The 22,505-nt window shown below is 34.1% G+C and overlaps 2 protein-coding genes across 4 annotated transcripts in view; one reads left to right on the top strand and one right to left on the bottom strand.

The window, feature by feature from the left end:
• LOC138324112 (kinetochore protein Nuf2-B-like) overlaps positions 1 to 4,595 on the bottom strand; it is a 237,268-nt gene extending 232,673 nt beyond the window's left edge. Inside the window, exon 1 of the mRNA XM_069269185.1 lies at positions 4,507 to 4,595. The gene's annotated coding sequence lies outside the window, so the exon portion shown is untranslated. The remainder of the gene's footprint in view (positions 1 to 4,506) is intronic.
• LOC138324110 (synaptotagmin-15-like) overlaps positions 1 to 22,505 on the top strand; it is a 155,585-nt gene that overhangs the window by 63,895 nt on the left and 69,185 nt on the right. For 2 of the 3 annotated variants that reach the window (XM_069269180.1, XM_069269181.1), the window contains exon 2: positions 4,687 to 4,876. In XM_069269180.1, coding sequence (XP_069125281.1) covers positions 4,687 to 4,876 — 190 coding nt within the window. Of the gene's footprint in view, positions 1 to 4,686; positions 4,877 to 20,726; positions 20,837 to 22,505 lie in introns of those variants that run through there. The other variant, XM_069269182.1, reaches the window with a different exon arrangement.

Here is a 22,505-nt window from a genome sequence, read left to right as displayed (position 1 = left end):
GATAGCTTCTGCTATTCATAGCCGCTATGAAAATTAGAAAAATAATTCAATCCCTGTATTTACATTAGAATAATTTATTAAAATAAAAATTATTGAAAGGTTATTGAATTATATTTGAAATTATGACACTCTTACGACCAGAAACGAGATTATTGAAACAGCTGGATGACAAAGTCGCTCCACAACGTCGTGTTTTCAAGCTTCCGCCTTCCGGTCGACCTATTTTTGCAAATGACAAACGATAAACAAAAAATATACTGAAGATAAGATTTGATTGACTTATTACAGTAAACCTTCGTTGATTCTACATCAAGAAACAACACATTACAGATTATCCATTAAGATATTGCGGGGAACTATTTTTATTGATATGAAACTGGCGTATTGTTTGAAATCAGCTGATCGATGCACGAGATTCGTTGTATTCATAGTGTTTTCATAGGCAAATGTATATTTTCTTCAGTTATTTGATTCATATAGTGACGAAACACTCAGAATGTAAATATATACACCTGCAACGTAGCTTCATATAATCACACAATTCTACTCGTATGGACAATTTTTACGGTAAAAAGTCTTTCTGTTATTTTTCCATCTCTCGTAAATTCCAACGTTTACAGAATGCAGTGATTAGAATGTCGTGACAACGGCGATGACGAGGCGGCGTGAGGTTTGTCGCTCTACGTGCAACAATATTAACGCATTCCGTGGTGAAATGAATGACATCTCACACCAAATGTCTATAAACTCAAAAATGCACATTGGATGAAGAACATTTCTCTGAACCTATAATGGTTTTTTTTAACGAAGTACATTATCCTAATCTATTTTTATATGGAATTTGAGGCTTCTCTTGATTAGGTAAGTGCAACAGCTCTTTAACCTGCATAGCAGGTTCATTGTAATTGGCACTTACTGTTATTGGCCCGTCGTGAGACAATATGAGGAGACGATGTCAAATATTTGAATCGTCTGAACGTCTATGTCAACAGATTGTTTCTTTTCATTTAAACAAAAAGAAAAAAATCAGAGTTGAATGACAAAATCGAAATAGTCTTGATATGATAGGGAAGCATTGGTTTTTAAAGGGAAAGGAAATACTAAACCAGATCGAAACAATATTTAAAAACTAAAATACCTATAAAACTATTTATCTCCCGAATAAAATATTGATATACATATTGTATTTTCCCCAAAACATTAGTGCTATTGTGAAATTTATGTTCATAAAATGCCAAGCTAATGTATATACGTTTTGTAGTTGACAATTAAGTTTGGCATTTTGTCATATACTGTGTTAATTCTGACTAAATAAATGCGATTTGCTATTGTTTCAATAAATATTGTTTGCAATTAATGACAAGTGAACAGGGATATCTCAACCCGAGTAAAAGATTTTGGCTGGTCAACCCAAGGCTTGCTTCAGGAGGTTCGAGATATCCCTATCCACCCATGTAAGATTATTTTACCCCCATATCTAAAAAATCAGGTCGGGAATTATTTTTAAAGTGTTGATCTCCGCATGAGTCGATGACGTCTTTGTCAAGCGCGTGTGAAAAGACAGAGTTATCTTTTGTCTAGCAGCCGCAGAATAACCCTGTCGGGTATGGGGGAAAATCTTCTCTGGTTCTCTGACATTTAATTTTTCTGACTCCGGCTGAGAAGACTCAGAATGTTAATCGAGTGCACGGATTTAAAACAATTGGAATCAACTTCAGTCATGTGCCTATATTTGAAACTTTCTCACGTTTAAAATAGAATAACACCTGTTATGGCGTAGGGATGCAAAAAGTATGATAAATAATATTCTAGCTAATTTTTCTATCACGCTTGTCTTGTCATTGGTCTCAATTCTGATCAAATTGGTTACACCAGCAAAAGAGGATGTGCGCAATATATAGCAAACAACTATGAAAGTCGTGATGCCGTGGTTACGATTTGATCATAAAAATAAAGATGTTTATAATGCGAACGTGTATCAGTTTATATCTATATATACCGTGTTGTTAATTGCTCGGAACTCCTCAGATGTATAACGGGATCTCGAATGTAATAGGTGTAAATATGTAAGAAAAAAAACATTTTCTGCGACGGAAAACCTAATTACGCCTTAAGTGCGCATAAAAAAATAGAAAAAATATGTTGAACTTCGTATTTCAAGAAATTGAATGAAACCTTTACACCTTCCAGACGGAAACACATAGCATCGAATAACTGACTCTTTTTGAGGGGTCCTCTGTGAAAACCGCTTGTTATGAAAATAATTTTCAAAATGGATGATTTTGTGTCACATCCGAAGTCAATGTTTCATACGAGAAATTCGGATTGGTTAATTGCTTTTTTGATGGTATCGCAAGCTCCAAAGTTGTATCGTGCAATATAGCTCTGAACTACGCATACAAGTGAATGTCGTCTTTGTAAGACATTATCTTATAATAGTACTGTATACCCAATCAGTCAACCAACTACTTCTTCATATGGACTTAATATTTTTGGGTAAAACAGCCATGATACTAAATAAGATTGAGGATTATATCATAATCATACAATGTTTAAAGGAGGTTTAGAGTTGAAGTGCATATATCGTGTGCTTAATCAGTTTTCTTAATGTTTTTTTTTAACTTTTAAAAACGTTTTAAATTTAAAAGCATTCTCTACCTACCTTGTCGACCTGGTTTCGGTCTGTTATCATTAAGACGCCTCTATCTCTTGGTCTCCTTTGATTAATTCAAATCATTTCTTATATGCATGTTAATGCCATTTCCTTGATTTCGTTATTCCTGATATTTTAGAGTTCGGCTCTGGTTATGTGGATTTGTTTATTCTTTTCTATTAACACTACACTCACACAATGAATATTTACAGATCTAATATTTTCCACCGTAGTATCTCATTTTAAAACCTTAAAATTGTATTTGCACAAAGTCTCACATGATTTCACGATGAACAGCTTACACCTTATTCAAAATGATGTCATGGCTAATTATGTGTTCATTTATATCAATTTTATGGTAACATTTAGGTTAAAACATTTCAACATTAAGTGATTCTTAAATTAATTTGAAACAAATGAAGCTGGTGTATTGAAACAATCTCCCTCTGGAAAATTAACCCTCATTCCTTCTCCAACCTTATAGCACTAACCGTATTGTGTAACATTATTAATTAGCATGACCCAGTTACATGGTGTGGCGGATGGCTAACGGTGTTAAAACTAATTATCAGTTACTTAATTACGTTTCTTTCTGTCCCCATGTCCGTTGGTCTTGAATACACTAAATTTTGATGGTATCAGTTATAAATCAAAGGAAAAAGACAAAATAATGTTATAAACACAATGTGTTTTAACCTATGCAACCGGAATCTACAAAGTAAGTACTTTTATTGTTTATAAAATCATATCTGGTATAACATTACTCATATGAATTGTTAGTTGATAATTTGTTGTATTAATATAAAAAAAAGTTGAATTTGCAATATCATCTTTTCCCGTTAATGCTATAAGTGAATTGGAAGATCTCTTTACTCTATAACAGCTTTTCTCAGTTGATGTCTAAAGCGCATTTCGGTGATTTGATATTCGTCCTTTCCATAGCAACCACAAAACAACGCACATTTCTACACATCCAATAAGTCATGTTATGCAGTATGTGAAATTTTCTTTGCTTGTGTGAAAGTGTTTCAGCCTATTGCATTTTTTTTGCTTTATTAGCATTTATGTAAATTAGACTGTTAGACTGTTAGTCTCTTACTGAAAAACGAATTGGGTTAGACATGTTTATATATTGTTGCTCCTGTGATAATTTTATTGTAATTGTACTGAACGACCAATTATATTATCTTATCTTTGATATGAATTGTTGTATTAGAACAACTATGTATTGTTATTGTAAATATCAGTTGTTGTGTTATATCAACAACTATATATAATTGTAAGAATTTTGTCTTAATAGCTAAAACAGTGCTTATCATGTTATGTACATGTACTTTTGGTGATATTGATTCAAGCTAATAAGGTATGGACAGTAAATAGATTTCTGAACAGTAGCTACACCAACTTTTACCAATCATCTTTTACTTACAGAGGACCCTGTGGAAGGTTAGCTTTGCTGAACAGATCTATATCCTCGGATAATAATAAAATGATAATAAAGACTCTTTCATATGTGGATATGAAGGATAGGGATATTCTACCCGAAGGTCACAAAATGCAGTAAAACCCGAGGCTTGCCGAGTGTTTTTCAACATTTTGTGATCCCGAGGATAGAATATCCCTATCCTTCATATCCACATATGAAAGAGTATTTTTCTTTCATACCTTGATGTTTTATTGCATTTTTAGAGCTATAATACCCCGACATTTTGAAATAAATTCGAAGAAATCCAAGACTGGAAGTCAATTTTCCATACATAAAAAATCACGTGATATTTTCAACACAAATTCCGTTGGTTCCATCTTTTATAGTAAAACCAGTCATATTTGTGAAAAAATTGATCAAATTTTACCGAGGAAATAGATATTTTGTTGACGCCGTGACGTCACGAGGCTTTATTGCATGGGTAGCCATGCAATACAGCCTCAGGCGACACGAGTATATTGCCCTAGACCAGCCAGTATTACATGTGTAGGTATGAAAGAAAGTTTATTATTACAGTTGTATTATCATCCTTATTTTATCCTTTCAGTGCCGCTGACAGTCGTGATTGTTGGGGCCGTGTGCAGTGCCTTCGTCCTCTCCCTTATCATGTACATTACGTGGAGACGCTGTTACAGAAAGCGCCGGAAATCCTCCTCGTACGAGCAAATCGTCTCTGAGCACCAGTCATCAAACATCCTCGTAGAGAACGGCAGCGCCGTCCCCGGATCTTCTGTCAGGTACGTATCGTTTTATGTGTCTAGTGCTCCAATTTAAGTCAATCCGGGTACTCTAGAGCCATCACCGGAAGTTGGTGTGTAAATACAAATCGCTTACTTTGGAGTCCGGTTACAAACCGCTCGAATTATGTCCAAGACTTAACGGAGCGAAGAGTACTTGGGTGTTGCATAAATCACCAATCACTAGAAGAGGTTTAACGTAGATAAACAAGAGTACATCAGTGAAATTCATGTGGAAAATATTGCCTGTGTACCGGGTTTTAGAAAATTTATATTATGAATCCTTCATAGCTATACATCCATTTATCAGATCTATTCTTCATTTACATTGTATGGCTTTTGATGTGCATTTGGCAATGAAACTCTTTTTTTGAACTAGATTAACAAGATATTAGGAAGAGAACGCTTACTGTTCCGATGCACCTGGTTGTAATCTGTCCTGATTCATTATGTCTGCTCTGTAAATGATGGAATGTGAAGACAAAATGAAGTCAATCTTGATTAGAACAGAAAGATGCCTGAAGTTGTATTACATGGCTACCCATGTAATACAACATCGAGACCTCACTACATAAACAATTTTATTTTCTCAGTGAATTTTAACACCATTTTCAGAAACTAGCTTAGTTTTACTATAAAAAAGAAAAAGAACGGGATTTGCATTTGAAATATTACGCGATTTTCATGTATGGACAGAAGATTTAAAGTCGCAGTTTCCTTCGAACTTATTTCTCAAAATGGCTCGAACTTATTTCTCAAAATGGCAGGTGTTATAATTGTGAAATTGCTATCAAATCTTCGAGGTAAGAGCGAAAATCACTCTTTTCATATCTAGGTATGTAGGATGGGAATATTCTACCTTGAATATTACAAAATGTCCCAAAATCCTCAGTAAGCCTCGAGTATGCTATATTTTGTGACCTTCGGATAGAATATTCTTACCCTTCATATCCACATATGAAAGAATCTAATAGTACTCCACCAAAACCGATAGTCTAGTATACCCGTTGTATAACATCGCAATACACTAACCTGTTTGACCATTTCTCCATTTCACTACTTGGTACCAGACATTATGTCAGCCAGCTTTAACATTCTAAGGGCACCACGAGGTTCAAGTCTCTGGGCCAATTATTGACCACCGCGTGGTACTAGACATCGAGTCGGCTAAACGTTTTACTACATTCCAAATCAACCACGTGGTGCAAGTCTCCGAACAAGTTATTTGTCGCAATGATGACTACAAATTACCTAATTAGTTACACTGATCAGTCCATATCTCTGTCAGGGGAGTATTGCTTACCGCATTACCCTCGTTATTAAGTCTGACAGAAATGCAGATTTTGGGTGACCATTCCTATCGCTCACAAAGGGTCATTTGTGCAACCCATGGGACCAAGCATAGCTTCCATATAGGTCAAATTTCAACAAGCATATGCTTGACGGATGCCAAGAATCGAGGGAAGGTTCGGGCAATAAATGAAGGGAAGAATAAAAAGAACATAAATGTCGCCCGGAATCAATATTATCTGTACTGACAAACTATTTAAAGGAAAACGTGCTGTTTACAGCAAAATGAATGTCTTTTTTTTATATAAAAAACGTATTTAAAGTAAATTGTTGTCGGATAGTAATTAATTAAAGTGACTGTTCAATTTATCTTATATTTTATTTCTTTAATAATGGAAATTATTCACGTTCCACGTGATACCAAATAACGTTTCTGCGGTACTAGTATCTCCAATAGTGACGGAACGTCACTCTTTGTTATCTTTCCGCTGAAGCGACGTTAGCGCGGGACGTCATTGTACAACGGCATCCCATCACCAATAGATACATTAGTCCCGCACAAAAGTTTTCGTTTATCACGTGGTACGTGAATTATTCCCATTCATTTTTCTTTATTTTAGAAAACATTGATACCAATGCTTAATCATATAGTCAAGAACAAACTTATTTAATGGGAGAATGGGCAAAACAACAACTAATCATTAAAGACGTCAGTAAATCGGGTCACACAGAACAATTCTATTTTGATATCGGCGATAATTCAGTATCCGTTCTGATCAACTTTGTAGTTACCAGTTTATCTAGTAATAAGTTTAGACAAACTTTGTCGGTACAATCGCACTACCAATCTTTTCCGCACGAACTGAACTGTCAGTGCGGACGGCGTTTGTTAATGCCGTCTGTCCAGTAATACGACTTGTGCTTAAAACCCTGAGCAACCATACGACGTTTTTATAATGCTCATGGGATAGCGAAACTCCATGAAGATTTATGCCTGCTGTCGAAAGAAATTGAATAATGTATAGACCGTTCGGTCTTGGGTCCTGCGGTTACCTCCCCTGAGAGTGGTATATCTGCCTTCTTCAGCCATCTTTGCTCAACGCTAATTGAGCCTGTCCAATCAGATTTCGTTGACAAGGTTAACTTACCATCTTTGGCCCCTCCCCTGCCGGTCCCTCCGCATACCCATACGCCCCTACGCCGGGTCATATCACACCCCTTATGTCATTAAGATCAATATGTGGTGCCATAGTGTAGCAAATTTAATCATTCGTCTAGTCTTATCCGAGAAGCTCGTTCACGTGCTGGTTATGACGCCATTTTCTTTTCTTTTTAAAAATTTTTAAGCTTGGCAAAGTGCACAATGTCTTACTGGGAGTAGTTTAAGTACTGACACACTCCTTCTCTGAACGTAGTCTAGGGATATTTTTATGTTCAATTACTACAGTCATTCGGTGGAGGATATCTATAAAACTTGTTTACTTCAAAGCGCAGAAAGGTCAGTAGTTGTACTGTTAAAGAGGTATCGAAGCATTTCTTTTATATTTCACTATCCCTAATCATCCGAAATTCGACTGTTTCCTCTAAAGGTTCATCAATCTGACTTTTCTTTTAAGCGTTAAATATTCGCCGACTATCATACGAAGGTTGTATGACTTTTTCAGTCCAAAAAATGTTTGTCTGTTTGTTCGTTGTCTGACTCTTGCTTGCTCACCAACATTTGTTTGCTGTTGCCACTTTCAACAAATGCTATTTAAACTGAACGTTTTTCGTATTATTGATCTGCAAAGGTGTTTTTCTCTCAGTACTCCGGGTTTTCTCCACCACATTATCCTAGCATATCCTGAAATGACATTAGCTTTTAAAACAATCAATCAAACCCTTTAAGGATAAGCGTTGTTAAATGTCGCCTATATATTTGCATGTTGCTTCCTTCCGAAGATTATTTGGTTGTAGTTGACCTCAAAGGGTATATTAAAATGACGTTTGAGTGTTTCAGCTGATTATTATTTCAAGATTTCTCATTATTATTGATACAATCTTGTCCTATTTACAGAATAGATAATTATCATGACAAAACCATGAGTAATTATTATTATAAACAGTCTGAAGAGCTCCCTTGAATGGGGCGAAAGAGCTCACTAGTCAGTCGTTATTTTTTTTTAATTTCTTATATACCACATTAATGGCTATTTCATACTTTCATATAATCTATTCATTTATTGGAGAGAAAAAAAGACCGCTGGCTAAATTATGTATTCCATAGTAAATTCATAGACGCTAACGCCAATCTGACTATTTCCATTTAAACGACTTCTTCTCTAAAACTAAGCATTCAATAGCACTCATATTGCAATGGTAGCATCGTTATAGGGTAGGGATTCAAAATTGTACAAATGGTGGGGCGGGGTCAAAAGGGGTCAGTTTGATATTTCCTATTGTAAGAGTTTACACGAGTATTACTTAGTAAACTATGCGATACAGTCCATTTTGACCTCCTGTTGATGATTAATTCATACCATTCACTTGTACAATAATAAATGATACAGCTTAATTTGAACGCATTTATATGAGCAGTTCGGTAGATATAGGCACATTGAACATTTTCTCCCGAATTTTCACATCTTTCTATTTTGATATATATTTACTGAATTATATTACTATATATATATAGTTTGTATTGGATATACTCTGTAATACTGAGGAATGATCTCATCCACAAAATATTGTTTTTTTTTCTGAAGATAAATCTTATTGACAGAAATGATAAAACATTTTGCATCACAATTCATTATCCCTGTTGGTACCAATGTAGTAACTTCTCTTTATGCCGAATTCATCATGCAAACAAGTCTTTAGATAAAAACAAATTTATATCTTTTTATATCTTATCATTACTTTCTTTCATGACATTATGTCGTCATCAAATAGCTACGAAACACATACGGTAATAGCACTGTTTCAAATCATATGACAACACGCAATATCCTATTTGTCGAAAATTATAGGAATTGATAGTAAAATATTACCTACATTAAACTTGAAGGTGAAACACCGCCGACAAAATGGTAATTTTTTATAATGCATTAAAAACAGCAGAGGAGACGAATTAATATTTCCTTAGTAACAAAAGTTCAATGATTTTAGCTTCTTATTTTATTTCAGAATAAAAGTATTTGAAATGATTAATTTCATCCCGAAAAATCCACGACACTATACTTATTATAGAATGAGGTACCGATTACGCAAAAAAGTAAAACAAATTATTTTATATGTATTCTTGCGTTAACAAGACATATATACATGATTAAACATCTGATTCAAATGCTGTCAAAACTACGATTATTGTTTATGCTGTATGTCGGTGAAGCATCTTTAAAGGTGCTTCATCGCCGACAGAGCATAAACGATATTAATTGTTTAATTGTGTATATATATCTGTCTAATTAACAAAAAGATATTATAAAATAATTTATTTTGCTTTTGTTGTATGCGCAATCAATACTTCATTCCATATAGGACTTAGTACCACGGATTTTTTTCGAGATGCAATTAATTATTTTTTATACTTTGTCTTGAACTAAAAATAGAAGCTCAAACTTTTCTTAACTGGTGTTAAGTAGGTAGAAGGAAAATACAAAATCGTTTGCTCCTACTTTTTATAGCGAAAAAAGTCATTTGTCAGCGCTGAAGCATCTTTAAAGCAGACTATTCTCTGAAATATTATTGCGAAATGTTGATCATGGGCTAAATGGCTTTTGATTATCTCCAATGACATATATTGTACACGGATTATGCTTTTTGTCACCTCCTTCACTACACTTGTAATGCATTGACCAATTCTAGAAAATATTCATACGTTGTCCTTTTCAACAAAAATCTAAACTAGAGAACCAGGCAGAGATAAAATTAGAATTTCAAAAGTTTCTTTTTTCTTTAAACCTATTTGTACTCGTCTAGGTGCATCGCCTTCTATGTTAAAAGTTTACAGAACCCTTCCAATTTCTCAGTTTGGCATGGCGCTGTAAATATGATGAAATTAGAATAAAGATATAAGGATAGCACCTTTTTCAAAGACAATGGATGCCAGGCAAAGGCTGCCAGCAGCAAAATTAGGATCGGCCTTTCCATCGTTTGATCTCATAGATGCTATCTTGTTTACCGACACCCAAGATTTTGTGCGATCTTGCCTCACCAGTATTGGTGTCGAGTTTGGAAGCTGCCTCCATCCGTTTCTCCCGGTTCTATCACTCTTATAGAGCCGAGTAATTGAACGTTATTGCAGTGTAAACGATGTCAGGTTTTATGTAGTGTGCCAGAGTCATCCCCTAGAGGGCGCTGCTGTAGAAGCGAACCATTTTAGTTCTCCTTTAAAAGTTTCACCCCAACAAAAGCACATTCTATCAAAGCATTGTGTCTCTTGTACAAGTTTGAATCAACTGAAGATCACCTGAGCTATATAGCTTAATCTATGTATAACATATAGCTATAAATCAACTTCAAAACATCTGTTTTCATATATGGTTAAATGACATTCATTATCTAAGTATCACATTCGGAATTGAAGAAAACTGTGCGAAGTCGAAGTATGCCGTAAATTTTTCTCTGCGTTATGCCAAATGTGATATCTAATACAGTTCTGAGGTATTTATTATGTTATACCTTTAGTTTTATGAGTCCACAATTTGTACCTGAACTATTTTGGATGCTGAAATAAATTGTTTACACATCACAGTACATGTAGTTGGACATTTTGTGTACATGTACATACATGTATTGGTATGTTGTAAATTTCATTCTGAGGAAGACTGCAATCTCCTGGTGAAAAAAGACGACAATTGTTTTGGCTTTGGAAGACGACATGTTCTCTTCATTTATTCATTAAAAGAGACATTCTTCCCAGCTTAGAAAAAATCATGCTCAAAGAGACACATTTCCTGTTTAAGTTCAGGGGGTATTTCTTGTTTTGGTCGATATCTGTGTTTTTCTTTGTGGATTAATTGCAGAGTTCAAGAAATAAATCCATTGTGCTACATTGTCTTGTAAACGACATCTGGCAAGGAATAAGAGAGCCGAAAACTGTTTTTAAGTGAAACATTAAACTGTCTGAAGCGCATCGGCATATTTTTTTTTACAAAAACATAGATGTTGATTTGCTGTTTTCATTACTCGTCGTTTATATATATAAATTTAAAGATGCTCCACCGCTGACAAATATTATTTTTTCACGATCAAAAACAGGATTTAGTATTTTTCTTCAGTTACAAAAGTTACTCACTTTACACCATTACTTCCATTGAAAAGTTAGAGGTTCTAATTTTACTTTAAATTTAAATTACAAAAAAATTATTAATTGCATCCCGAAAAATTTCCGTGGCACTATATCCTATATGAAATGAAGTACTGATTGCGCATGCACCAAAGGCAAAATGATTTATTTTACATTATTTTTTGTGATAATTAGACAAAAATATACACGATTAAACGCCAATTATTGTTCAAGTGATGAATATTATTTATGGTCTGTCGGCGATGGAGCATCTTTTAAAAAGTTCAAATTTATTTTGGACAGTTGCAGGTAAATAATATACTGTCAAATGTAAAATAGTGGGCAGTGACAGGTGGGATCTGTGATTTCTGTTGAATATTGTACGATCAAAACATTTGATGACATTGCAACTGTGTTTTAAGTTTAAGGTTTAAAGCCTTCTACAAAAAGACAGGTATTGTCAATGGATTTGGCTTCTGTGAAATTAACAATTAGTACGAGTGATTGAGATAGGGCGGAACAATCATTGTTCCATCATTAACATTCTAACTCAGTTTAAACATCGTTACTCTTCTGACTTACTTTCCTGTATGAATTACTGTTATTCACTTAGGCTACTAAGTAATCCCTAGCGTGCTCTTAGTAAGTGTTGCGAGATAGCCATGACTATATAACTAAATTGTGTACTTCAGTAATTACCATAACAAGAGCTTAACCATCTGAACACGCGCAAAGGTGTCTATTTGAAAGTGTTGAAGGTTATTTAGAGGTCAAACAAGTTTGCATAACTTCTGACCTCCAAAGCTTTATGTTATACCTTTAAGAATTTATATTGTGTGATATGTTAAATGTACAGTAGGTCACCCAACGGAATTGTTCGTTGTAGTAACATATAAATAAATGAGGTGGAAGGGAACGATGGATTACGGTTCGTGGACATCTTACCATGAACGCCCAATTTCAGTTTACGAGCTCGTAACACACTTCTGGCAGTTGCCATATGTAAATGTTGTCTGTATGTCGGAGATTTTCCTCCTGACTCTCCTACTTTTCTAAACCCCACTAAACATTTCTTGTTCCTAGACGATTCCGACTGTTATTATGTTTAAACAGTTTGAACAAAACAACGACACCTTTTCATTTTAGTCAAGGAAGAGTGGTTACAATGTTACCCAATATAAAAACTAAAACAACTCACAGATGCTCCACCGCCAACAGACATAAACGATACTCATCATTTGAACAATAATTGGTGTTTAATCGTCTGTGTATATATGTGTAATTAACACAAAAATTATATGAAGCATTTTATTTTGCTTTTTGGTGCATACGCAATTATAGTGCCACGGATTGTTTTCGGAACCAAATTAATAATTTTTACTGTTTTTATTTTTGAGTAAAATTAGAAGCTCAAACTAATCAGTGATGGTATCAGTGTAAAGTAACTTACTTTTATAACTGAAGAAAATACTTTCTCGTCTGCTGCTGTCTTTGATAGCGGACAAAAATACCATTCATCAGCGGCTGGGCATCTTTAAGCTTTCGACTTACAAAGAAAATCATTACTTCGTTTGGTATGAAATATGTTAAGAAAGTTATTTTTTGAAGTTAGTGGTTGTTTAAATGTATTTATTTCGTAAATCATTTTAGTAACATTTACTTACCTTAAAGAGTATTCGGTCTAGTTTAGTTTATTTGTGTCATATTTCATTGATTTTAATGGCAATAGTAGTTTATAAGGTCAACTTCCATTCCGACAGGGTTTTCAATTTTTGAAATGTGAATGTAAAATGAGATAACTTTACAGAGTCGCAAAAATTATTAGTTTAATGTTTATACTGTTTAATTTTATAACGCAGATCGTATTATCTTTCCCATTGTCTTCCTAATTACCGCGCATTAGCTGACTATCGCTGCACCAGACACCAAAACAGAGAAACGAATATTCACTGTCGACATAGATTACGCCTGAAATATTTGGTGCTGTAACCTCATCTTAGGCCATCTTTATATATATTCTGATGTTGGTATTGTTTATAAGAAATTTCTGATTTTTGTTTCGATAGGGTAGTAGGCCTTTCAGGACGAACACTGTAACAACTGCTATGCGCAGACGTGTCCAGCATGACAATTGGTGTTATTAAATTGAAAATTTTAGCATATCTGTAGCCGCAATGCCAAATGGTTCAAAGACAATATACATGGTAATTAGCCACTGGGGATAGGACATGAAATTACGATTACTTTCCATACTGGACAGTATACCACCAAAGAACTGAGGCGTCATGCAACTGATACACCCCTAGAATGTCATAATGGACTAGTCTAGTCTTTGATTTAGAAGAGCCTAAATGTATGTTCAGAAAAAGCTAACATGGACACGAAGATATCAACAGTGGTTTTATTGTACGAAGTTTAGGCAAAACTGTATATTGTGTATCGTTTCGGAATACGATAAGCATGAGCTGGTTAGTATTCATAATAAACTAATGCTGACTGTACAAATAAAGATCTTGGAACATTGCAATACACATAGTCGTTAAAGAATCTATTTAGACGTTTGCTTTATCTACCTCTGTATTTTGTAACTTACATATACATGGAGTACATCTTGTAATGTCTTTTCAAATAATTATTAAGTTCAATTGTCACTATACATGAAGTGAACAGTTGGGCAATGGAAGGCTAAAGTCGGTAAAAATGGTGTTGATATCCAGTATAGTGTCTTATGAAATAGAAAAAAAAACTTCCTATCAAAATCGCTCTGCATGCGAAGAAATTAATTTGTATTATAGAAATCCTAAAACGTCCTCCTGGCTGGCAATGCCCGTGGCGGCATTCCCACGTAGCCTCGCTTTCAGAATTTATTTTTAGAGCTAAATTTACACGGGGCTTTTCCATAATTTCAGTGGTCAAAACTGGACAACGTTAGCAGAACTTGACCGTCGTTAGGATGTAGAAGGTCGTTTATGGATGTTTTTTATTTATTTATTTTTTCATTTATTATTTTTTGTTTATTTTTATTTCTGTTGCATTTTTCGAGACATATTAAATGTATCATGTCTCACAAAGTGAATCAAGATTATCAATTAAGTAATATTCAGAGTTTAGTGCGAGCGCACTAAGTACCCGCACTGTTATTTTTGTCTTCGGTGTTAATCCCACAGTATGTGTACTTCCGCTATAATAAAATTTTAACTGCACATGAGATATCGGAAGTTAATCTCTTGTCCCTTTAAAATTGCTAGCACTTTTTTTGGTCATAGGTGACACAAACCTTTGGAACACGAATTATGAAAGATGCATGAAGAGTATTTCCGCATACTTCCAACCTCTCACAAAGGAAAAGTGTGGCCAATAAATGTCTTGCTATTATAGTCGACTCCACAATAATCCCCTTTCATGACCAATCTTGATTACTTGACCATGAAAGGAGCTGGACATGTATGCAGACAACCATGGTGACAAATGCTGTAAGAGAGGGGAGATAATCATTACTCACCGTATTTTAGTGATTAGACCAACTAACCAATGCTGACAATATATTTAAAAATACAATGCAATGAGAAAATCACGTTTATAAAAAATTTACATAAAAAAGCTTCATTAATTATCATTTTAATTAATTCATTATATGAAAGCAACTGCGTATTGTAAGGAACAGTAAACAGATGATGATGCCTTGGAATTAATATATATGCATTTTATCAATTGAAAGCACAGACGGAATTAATTTTAAAGTTATATTGCATGCCAGTTTCACTGTAACGATATGTCACTTAGACATTTGATATTTAAACATTGACATGTAACTTGATGATTTAGTTCCCCAAAAGCATATGTCGCCCTTTAAGAGAGCCGAAATCTAGGGATCACGTATGCCTGGTTTTGAATAAAGCGACTTCAATCACCGGCATGTTAAGTACCTTCGAGTTTTATCGGATTCCAAATCGTATCACGTGACTGACGTTCAACACAACCTGTACGTGATGAGCCAGGTAACTAGCATAAGCGCACATGCGTTTGATTACCTTTTTTTCTTCTGTCTAATATGAGCAAACCATGCTGGGATATGCGCACAGATTGAGTATTTGAAACATTCAATTTAGGCATTGTCGTAAAATATTGTGTGTATCAAATATTGTAATGTGCGAGCATTATTTTCTTTTTTGATCAAGTCTACATAGGTCGGCCACATGTTTTGTTTATTAAAAATTGTTGACATTTTCTCTTTGTTTCACAGCTCTCGTGTTACTTTGAGATTGTCGCGACGATGTTCGGAAGATTTAGGAATGATTCGGCACCTTTCGAGCCTATTTTTCACGTCTACACGTTAAGAAGATGTTTTACTTTTATAATTAAAAATACTTCAAGTGCTGCAACTTTACAAAAAGTGGTAAAATTAGAAAGTTTAAAACTCAAGCAAACGGAGAAAAATATGTATAACACCTAAACGGTTTTCAATATGACAAAAAGAGTGAAAGTGATAGACCATACAACTTTAAATAAAATTAACTTACATTTAAAATTTCCGACATTTCTTTTTTCATTTACTTATTTTTCTTGCAATCGCTGAACAGAGCTTGATAATAATCCAATTGTTTCATACTGTACATATCCCCTAAAAACATAATGCAGCATTTCGCAGAATCAATTTTTTATCTCTATACAGTCATGGCAAAACTCCTTGTGCTCCTTACGATGGATAATGATAAACTGATGTATTAACATTGAGCAAAGAACCCCTAGTACCGAAAAGTGCTTACAAGCATGATATGTACAGGTAAATCAATACAGAGAACAATGGGAGAATGGAGGTATAGGGAGGGAAAGGTGTGTATTTTTTCAATCAACCTGTCTTCTAAGATTAAGAAGCATATTCTACTTTACACATGTGTATAAACAACTTTCAAATTGAACAATGTTAGTAAACGTACTCATTATGAGTCTAATCTTCAAGCGGCTTATCATATAAACGTTTGAATCGGTCACGATATTTTAAGCACCTCGCCGATATGAGACACTTCCAGAACAATACAATTTAAATCAGGTTTATAAAGTCGCTAAAAGAAAAGTACGATCTTGATAACTTTTAAAGTTCTTTAAAGATTGACGTCAAACCATACATCAAATGCACTGAAGATTAATTGAAGAAGTTGACTCAAAACTATATTTATCTGTTCTCAATTATGTAGAATATTGAAGCATTTATTTTTTACAAGTCTTACGACCGACGGCTTCTGTTGACTACAACTACCACCTCGTGGGTACTACATGTAGGAATCTTTGTAGCTAGAAGTTCATTTCATTATGATTAAGCTATACCATACTGTGAATCTTCTCACCTTTCTGAAACCTCCCTTTTTGTAAAACCATCTGATGAATTATTCATGTTAAGAAGACATGTCAAGCTTTGATGTAATGTTTTACTTGAAATGAACAAGACACCGACAGTTTTTTGAGCAAGTTCTTGGGCACTTAATCTCTTGTATATTCTCAGGTTATTCTGAAGGTTATAACGTCAAATCCGCGGGAAGGTATGCTTTCACGGTATTTCGCATCCTTGGTAACCAATGAGATGTTTATACTAATGTTTATTAACGTTTCTGTATATATCACCTGGGTTCCCGAGGATATAGGTTTGTCGGAACAAATAAACAATGTTGTTTATGTTACAAGTACAATGTATGTCAACTATATACACTCGGAGCACCAAATGTACTTCAAAACTAACTAACTGTTTATGTTTAATCTATTTTGTTTGTATTCACAATGATGAACGAGCGCAAGGGTATGAAATAAACATTAGTTGTTTCGGAAGCAAAAAGAAAAAAGAAAAAGGAAAAGACTATTCAAGGATCAATTTACTGAGGTATCTTGACCAAGACACAATCCATAACTTGTGTTCATACAATCCCAATGGTGTAAGAAAAGTAGCACCAGGACTAGAAATAAATCTAAAGTAGTTGATGAAACATGCGAACTGAAGGGAGCAACGCATTACTAGCATTTAGCTTTAACAATTTCGTTTGCTTCCTTACATGCTTCAGTTGCTACAATAATCGGCTTGTGTAGTAGTTCAAAGCCGTTAGAGATAAATGTTGCATGCCTTCAAAAAACCATTGACAACAGGGTCGGTTTAAATTTTATACATCAGAAAAACCTTATCAATTGGAGTTTATAAAAAAATCACTTTCGATGACCCAGATGTGACGGCGAGAGAGGTATTAGAGTGAGAGGTAACATAAATGCCCGGATTAAACCCACGTGATGGAGCAAGTGAACTTTGACCTTTTCACGTCCGTCCCACAAATGGAATTTCTAGTGAATAAACATATAAAAGTGCAATACAACAATTTGTTGTTGATGCTATGAACAGTTTTGAAACAAGATATATCAATAAGAAGCCATTTGTTTATAACAAATAATACTGTGTGTAAGACGGGTGTTTTAGACAAGCTTAAATGTGAAGTGTCTCACCAACATGATTAATGTTGTGTTTAGTGTTTTCGTACAAAACATTACTGATAATCGATGAAGCTTTTTATGCGTCTTTATGCAGCTAAAGGTTTATGTATTATAGCGGTCTATACACGTATCTACGAGGATAATATATAATGATTGGAATAGGGATAGCCGTGCAGTTTATCAAACATTTTTTTCAAAGTAGGGGAATTATTTTCCAATCATTTTCTCGTTTGTTTCACTATATAAATCTGGTTTATTTAACTGGGACTTAATGCATGGGAGAAGCTTCTTTGCATTATCGTAAACCGATCAACGCTTGGGAATAAATAATTACAATTCTATTGTCATACGAAGAGCCTATATCGACTGTGTTATAATCTTCGGAACAGTAACGCATTGTTGATACATGATTTTACAACATTTAAACACTTTATGTAAAAGTGTCCATTCCTTAAGATAAACAAATCTGTTTATAGACCTTCGAACGAACCAGCTATATCCTATATCGCTTATTGAAGGGACATTTTACTTACGGATTTACTTTAATAGATATATTATATTGTCATAAGACAGAAATCAAAATATGATATACAGAAACCATGAATTAGTTCCAAAGCTTTAAAATCTATATTCAAGTTAATTCTTGCAATTCAATCGAAAACGTGAAATTAAAAAAAAAATCTTTAATGACTCTTTTTCAACGACATCATTGCGCCATGGATTCAGCCAATCAGATACGGCGTTCCAAACGCGAACGCAAGCGTCAGAAGGTACTGAAGGGATCTCTTTAAAATTCTTAAATAGGCTCTACGTGAGGACTAGTTGTTCATATGGATTGTTGGAAGTGAACGAAAATCAGATGGTCGACAAACAGGCATTTTAGACTTTGACAATTGAAGATTGTTATCACCATTTCTTCGACAGTACTGAAACGATTTCTTTCAAATTTCAAATGTAGGTTTCCATTGGTGCCTATTCATGCTTATCACTTTTTGGACTGATCGAATCACAAGATGACCGATAGTCATCCGTCTTTGCTTTTGACTATTCATGTGTGTTATTGCTGTTTCTCAGAAAGAACTAAAGGGATTTCTTTCAATTTTCTTTTATAGTTCTCTATCCTTTTTGCAATATATATCATATCTTCATTTTTAAGCAATTATATTTTAAACAGAATTAATGATACAAAAATAATCTTATTGGAATGTATATTCACATAATAAAGTTTTCTTCATAGACGTATCTTGTGAATGTACTTTAATACATTGCTCCTCATCTAAGAAATAATTGCGCCTTTGTAGAAATGTTTTAGCGAAAGAAAGAAAAATCAGATAAGCGATCAAAGAATAGACACCCTTTTGCAAAGTCGAACATATCATAGTGCAATACATTTTCTTTTACAAATGGTAACGCATTGAAAACCCTTGAACGGTATAAAAGCGTTTTGAAAATTGGTATTGTACCAATATTATATTGATTTGATTACTACAGTAAATAGGATGTGCTATCCCTTACATCGACGCCATTTAATATTTTCTGTTGATAAAAAAACTATTCCAATAAAACAATAACAATTTACATCCGTCAAAATGACGAAGATGATTCATTGTTGGTAAAACTAATCAAATATTGCATATTTACGCTTCACACAAAAAATGATTATATCAGATATTGTTTTATAGGACCTGATGATGCAGTTATGCAGACAATCAGAGACGAATAATTAAATCAGATGGTTTGTGTTCTGGCGTTTGTCACGAAACAATCTGAAATATTTGTTCTATAACTCATATTTATTCTCGCGTATTTGCTTTCAAGCCTTCCCACTACCTGTTCAAACAACACACTAGTCACCAGCGTTAGATCTGTCCACGCCACCACATCAACGTCTACAGGTTACCTGGCGGTGATGAGTATTGTTTTAGACTACTGACAACCGGAGTTTACGTATATAACCTACCTTGCTCATTGTCCGGATAAATCAGTTCTGAGACAAATATTAACTAAGAATTTGGAACGTGTTCAAGAAAAGTTTACGTATTTTACCTAGCTTGCCCATTGCTTGGATAAATCGGTTCAGTGACAAAGATTTACCAAGAATTTGGGAAGTGTTCTTCATGAATCATACAATAGCAGCATATAGTGTTCACGAATAGTGATATCATGACGAAATCTTAGGAGGATTTCAAAGACAAGCTTCTAAATTATTCATAGATCACGAGAAGGTGACTATTCACAACCGTGGGTAATACCCATAGAAATCGTATAGTGTAGTAATATCACGGCGGAATACATTCATACCGAAGTTTAATGTTAAGAAATTGCCATATGTAAATGATCCTTCGAAATTTTTCACGGATTTTAAGGATTTCTACCTCTTTTATTCAAGATAACATTGCATAATTATCTTACAATAGTGTGCATTGTTCACAGCATCCACTAATCATAAAGATATCCAGACTTATGAGTTATCGAGTGGTCACGAAATCATATAATATCTTTCTTGTTTAAAACCTTTGGTCTGTTCTTCATCGAGTACCTTGTCAATACCTCGTTCAACAGATAACACGCCTGATTCAATCACTCATCGGTTTCCCAATTCTTATAAATCACCTATAATTTGATTAATATGGACTACTATATGACCCAACACTTTTGCTAATTATCCAACACCTATAAATTATATATAGCGTATATGAAAAGGTCGTTAATAGAAGATCACAACCTGTACCTGTTATTGCACACCTGTTTACGCGGTCACAGTTCACTTGGTGCCTAGGTATATATATATATACATTGTATATACATTAAACCTGTTGATTATCGCGCAGAGTACATTATCACATAGCTCCCGTGAGGATGATACAGTTTATAGAAAATATGGATTTCTTGGACTTTTCTTGGATAAAAAGATCAAAGAAGGACGACTTCAGGTAATAAAGATATTTTCTTTGTTTGCATATGTTCATTGTTATCGATGATGTAGTTGAACTATATTGTAATGTGTTGCCATATGTTCACATACAGTATATATATACATCGTAAAAAGTGTAATTATTATTCATCTTTTGAACCTAGTAAACTTTTATTACAATATTATAATATTTACCATGAGGTTAGCTCATTTTGTACAAGTCAAAAAATAATGTCTTATTGCCGATAAATGAACTCAAGTTTATGTATTCAATGTGTTCAAATTCGACACATACACGTATACCTCAAGATTTTTTATTCGGGCCCGACACATGTTTCTTGGGTGTGTATATATAATTATTCAAATCCAAAACATGCAACTGAAGTGTGTGTACAAATGTATTCACTTTATTCAAACCTGACACATGCATCTGGGGTTTGTGTATTCATTATATACGAATTCAACATATGCAACTGAAATATATTTATTCAATTTATTCAAGCCTGACACATGTATCTTGGGTTTTTGTATTCAATGTAGTCAAATTCAACACCTGCAACTGAAGTGTGTGTGTGTATTCAATTCATTCAAACCCGACACATGCATCTCGGATGTGTGTATTGAATATATTCAAATCCAACATATGCAACTAAAGTGTGTATATTTAATTTATTTCAATCCGATACACGTATCTCAAGTTTTTGTAATCAATGTATTTAAATCAAGCACATGCTTCTCAAGCTTATGTATTCAATATATACAAGTCCGACATATGCATCTCAAGTTTGTGTATTCAATGTGTTAAAATGTGATTATTCATTGTATTCAAGACCGACACATGTATCTCAAGTTTGTGTATTCAATATGTTCAAATCCGATTACTCTATATTCCACACCGATACAAGCATATTAAGTTTGTGTATTCACTGTGTTCTCGACTTTTCTGGAAACTATTTTTTTTTGACATTATCTATTCACGACCGATCCATATCTTTTGACGCAGCTTATCGTAAATATGCAGAAGCATTTTTGTCAGATAAATATCAATTCTATTACCCACAACTGATATTTTACTGCTCATTATAACGTTAATCTGTATATGTGTCAAATTCATCGCCTTCAGAAATATTTAGGAAAATGTCGTAAGTAGTTAAGCATTGAGCTTTTCCCACCCGTTCATGGGTTCGAATTCCGATCGTCTAGTATTAAATTTTAAATTTTGTCATGCAGCTCAAAATTGTTATTTTATCTTGCACTATCTAGACCCTAGTGTCACCCTCTAATGCAGGTAGTATTTATTTTATTATATTAAAAGTCTAGAAACAAAACTAGTTTTCAAGTATTAGCAATCTATTGAAACATTTTAGCAAAAGTCGAAAACTCACCGTCGGCAGTAAAATAACTTATCAGCTTCGATAAAGTACTCAGTAGCGCTTATTGTCATTGCATTGTAAAAAGAATAAGTCTACTCACAATAAGCATTCAGTGAAATATTCTTGTTGTCTTGTCTCCCGCGTTTGTTTATATCTTAACGTTTTCGTAAATCTCAGTGCATTTTGGTTTCATCATGTCGTCTGTTTACTACAATAGCAACGTCTCGAAGACGCTTGTAATCGCATGACTTCCGTTCACCTAATTACCTGCGGGATTAAAAATACATAAATAGCACTTGGACGGTAAGCGAAAAG

Source organism: Argopecten irradians, chromosome 5 (genome assembly GCF_041381155.1).
Source record: "Argopecten irradians isolate NY chromosome 5, Ai_NY, whole genome shotgun sequence".
Classification (NCBI taxonomy): Eukaryota; Metazoa; Mollusca; class Bivalvia; order Pectinida; family Pectinidae; genus Argopecten; species Argopecten irradians.
Note: the sequence above shows the minus strand (reverse complement) of the source record. Positions and strands in the feature narration are given on the sequence as shown.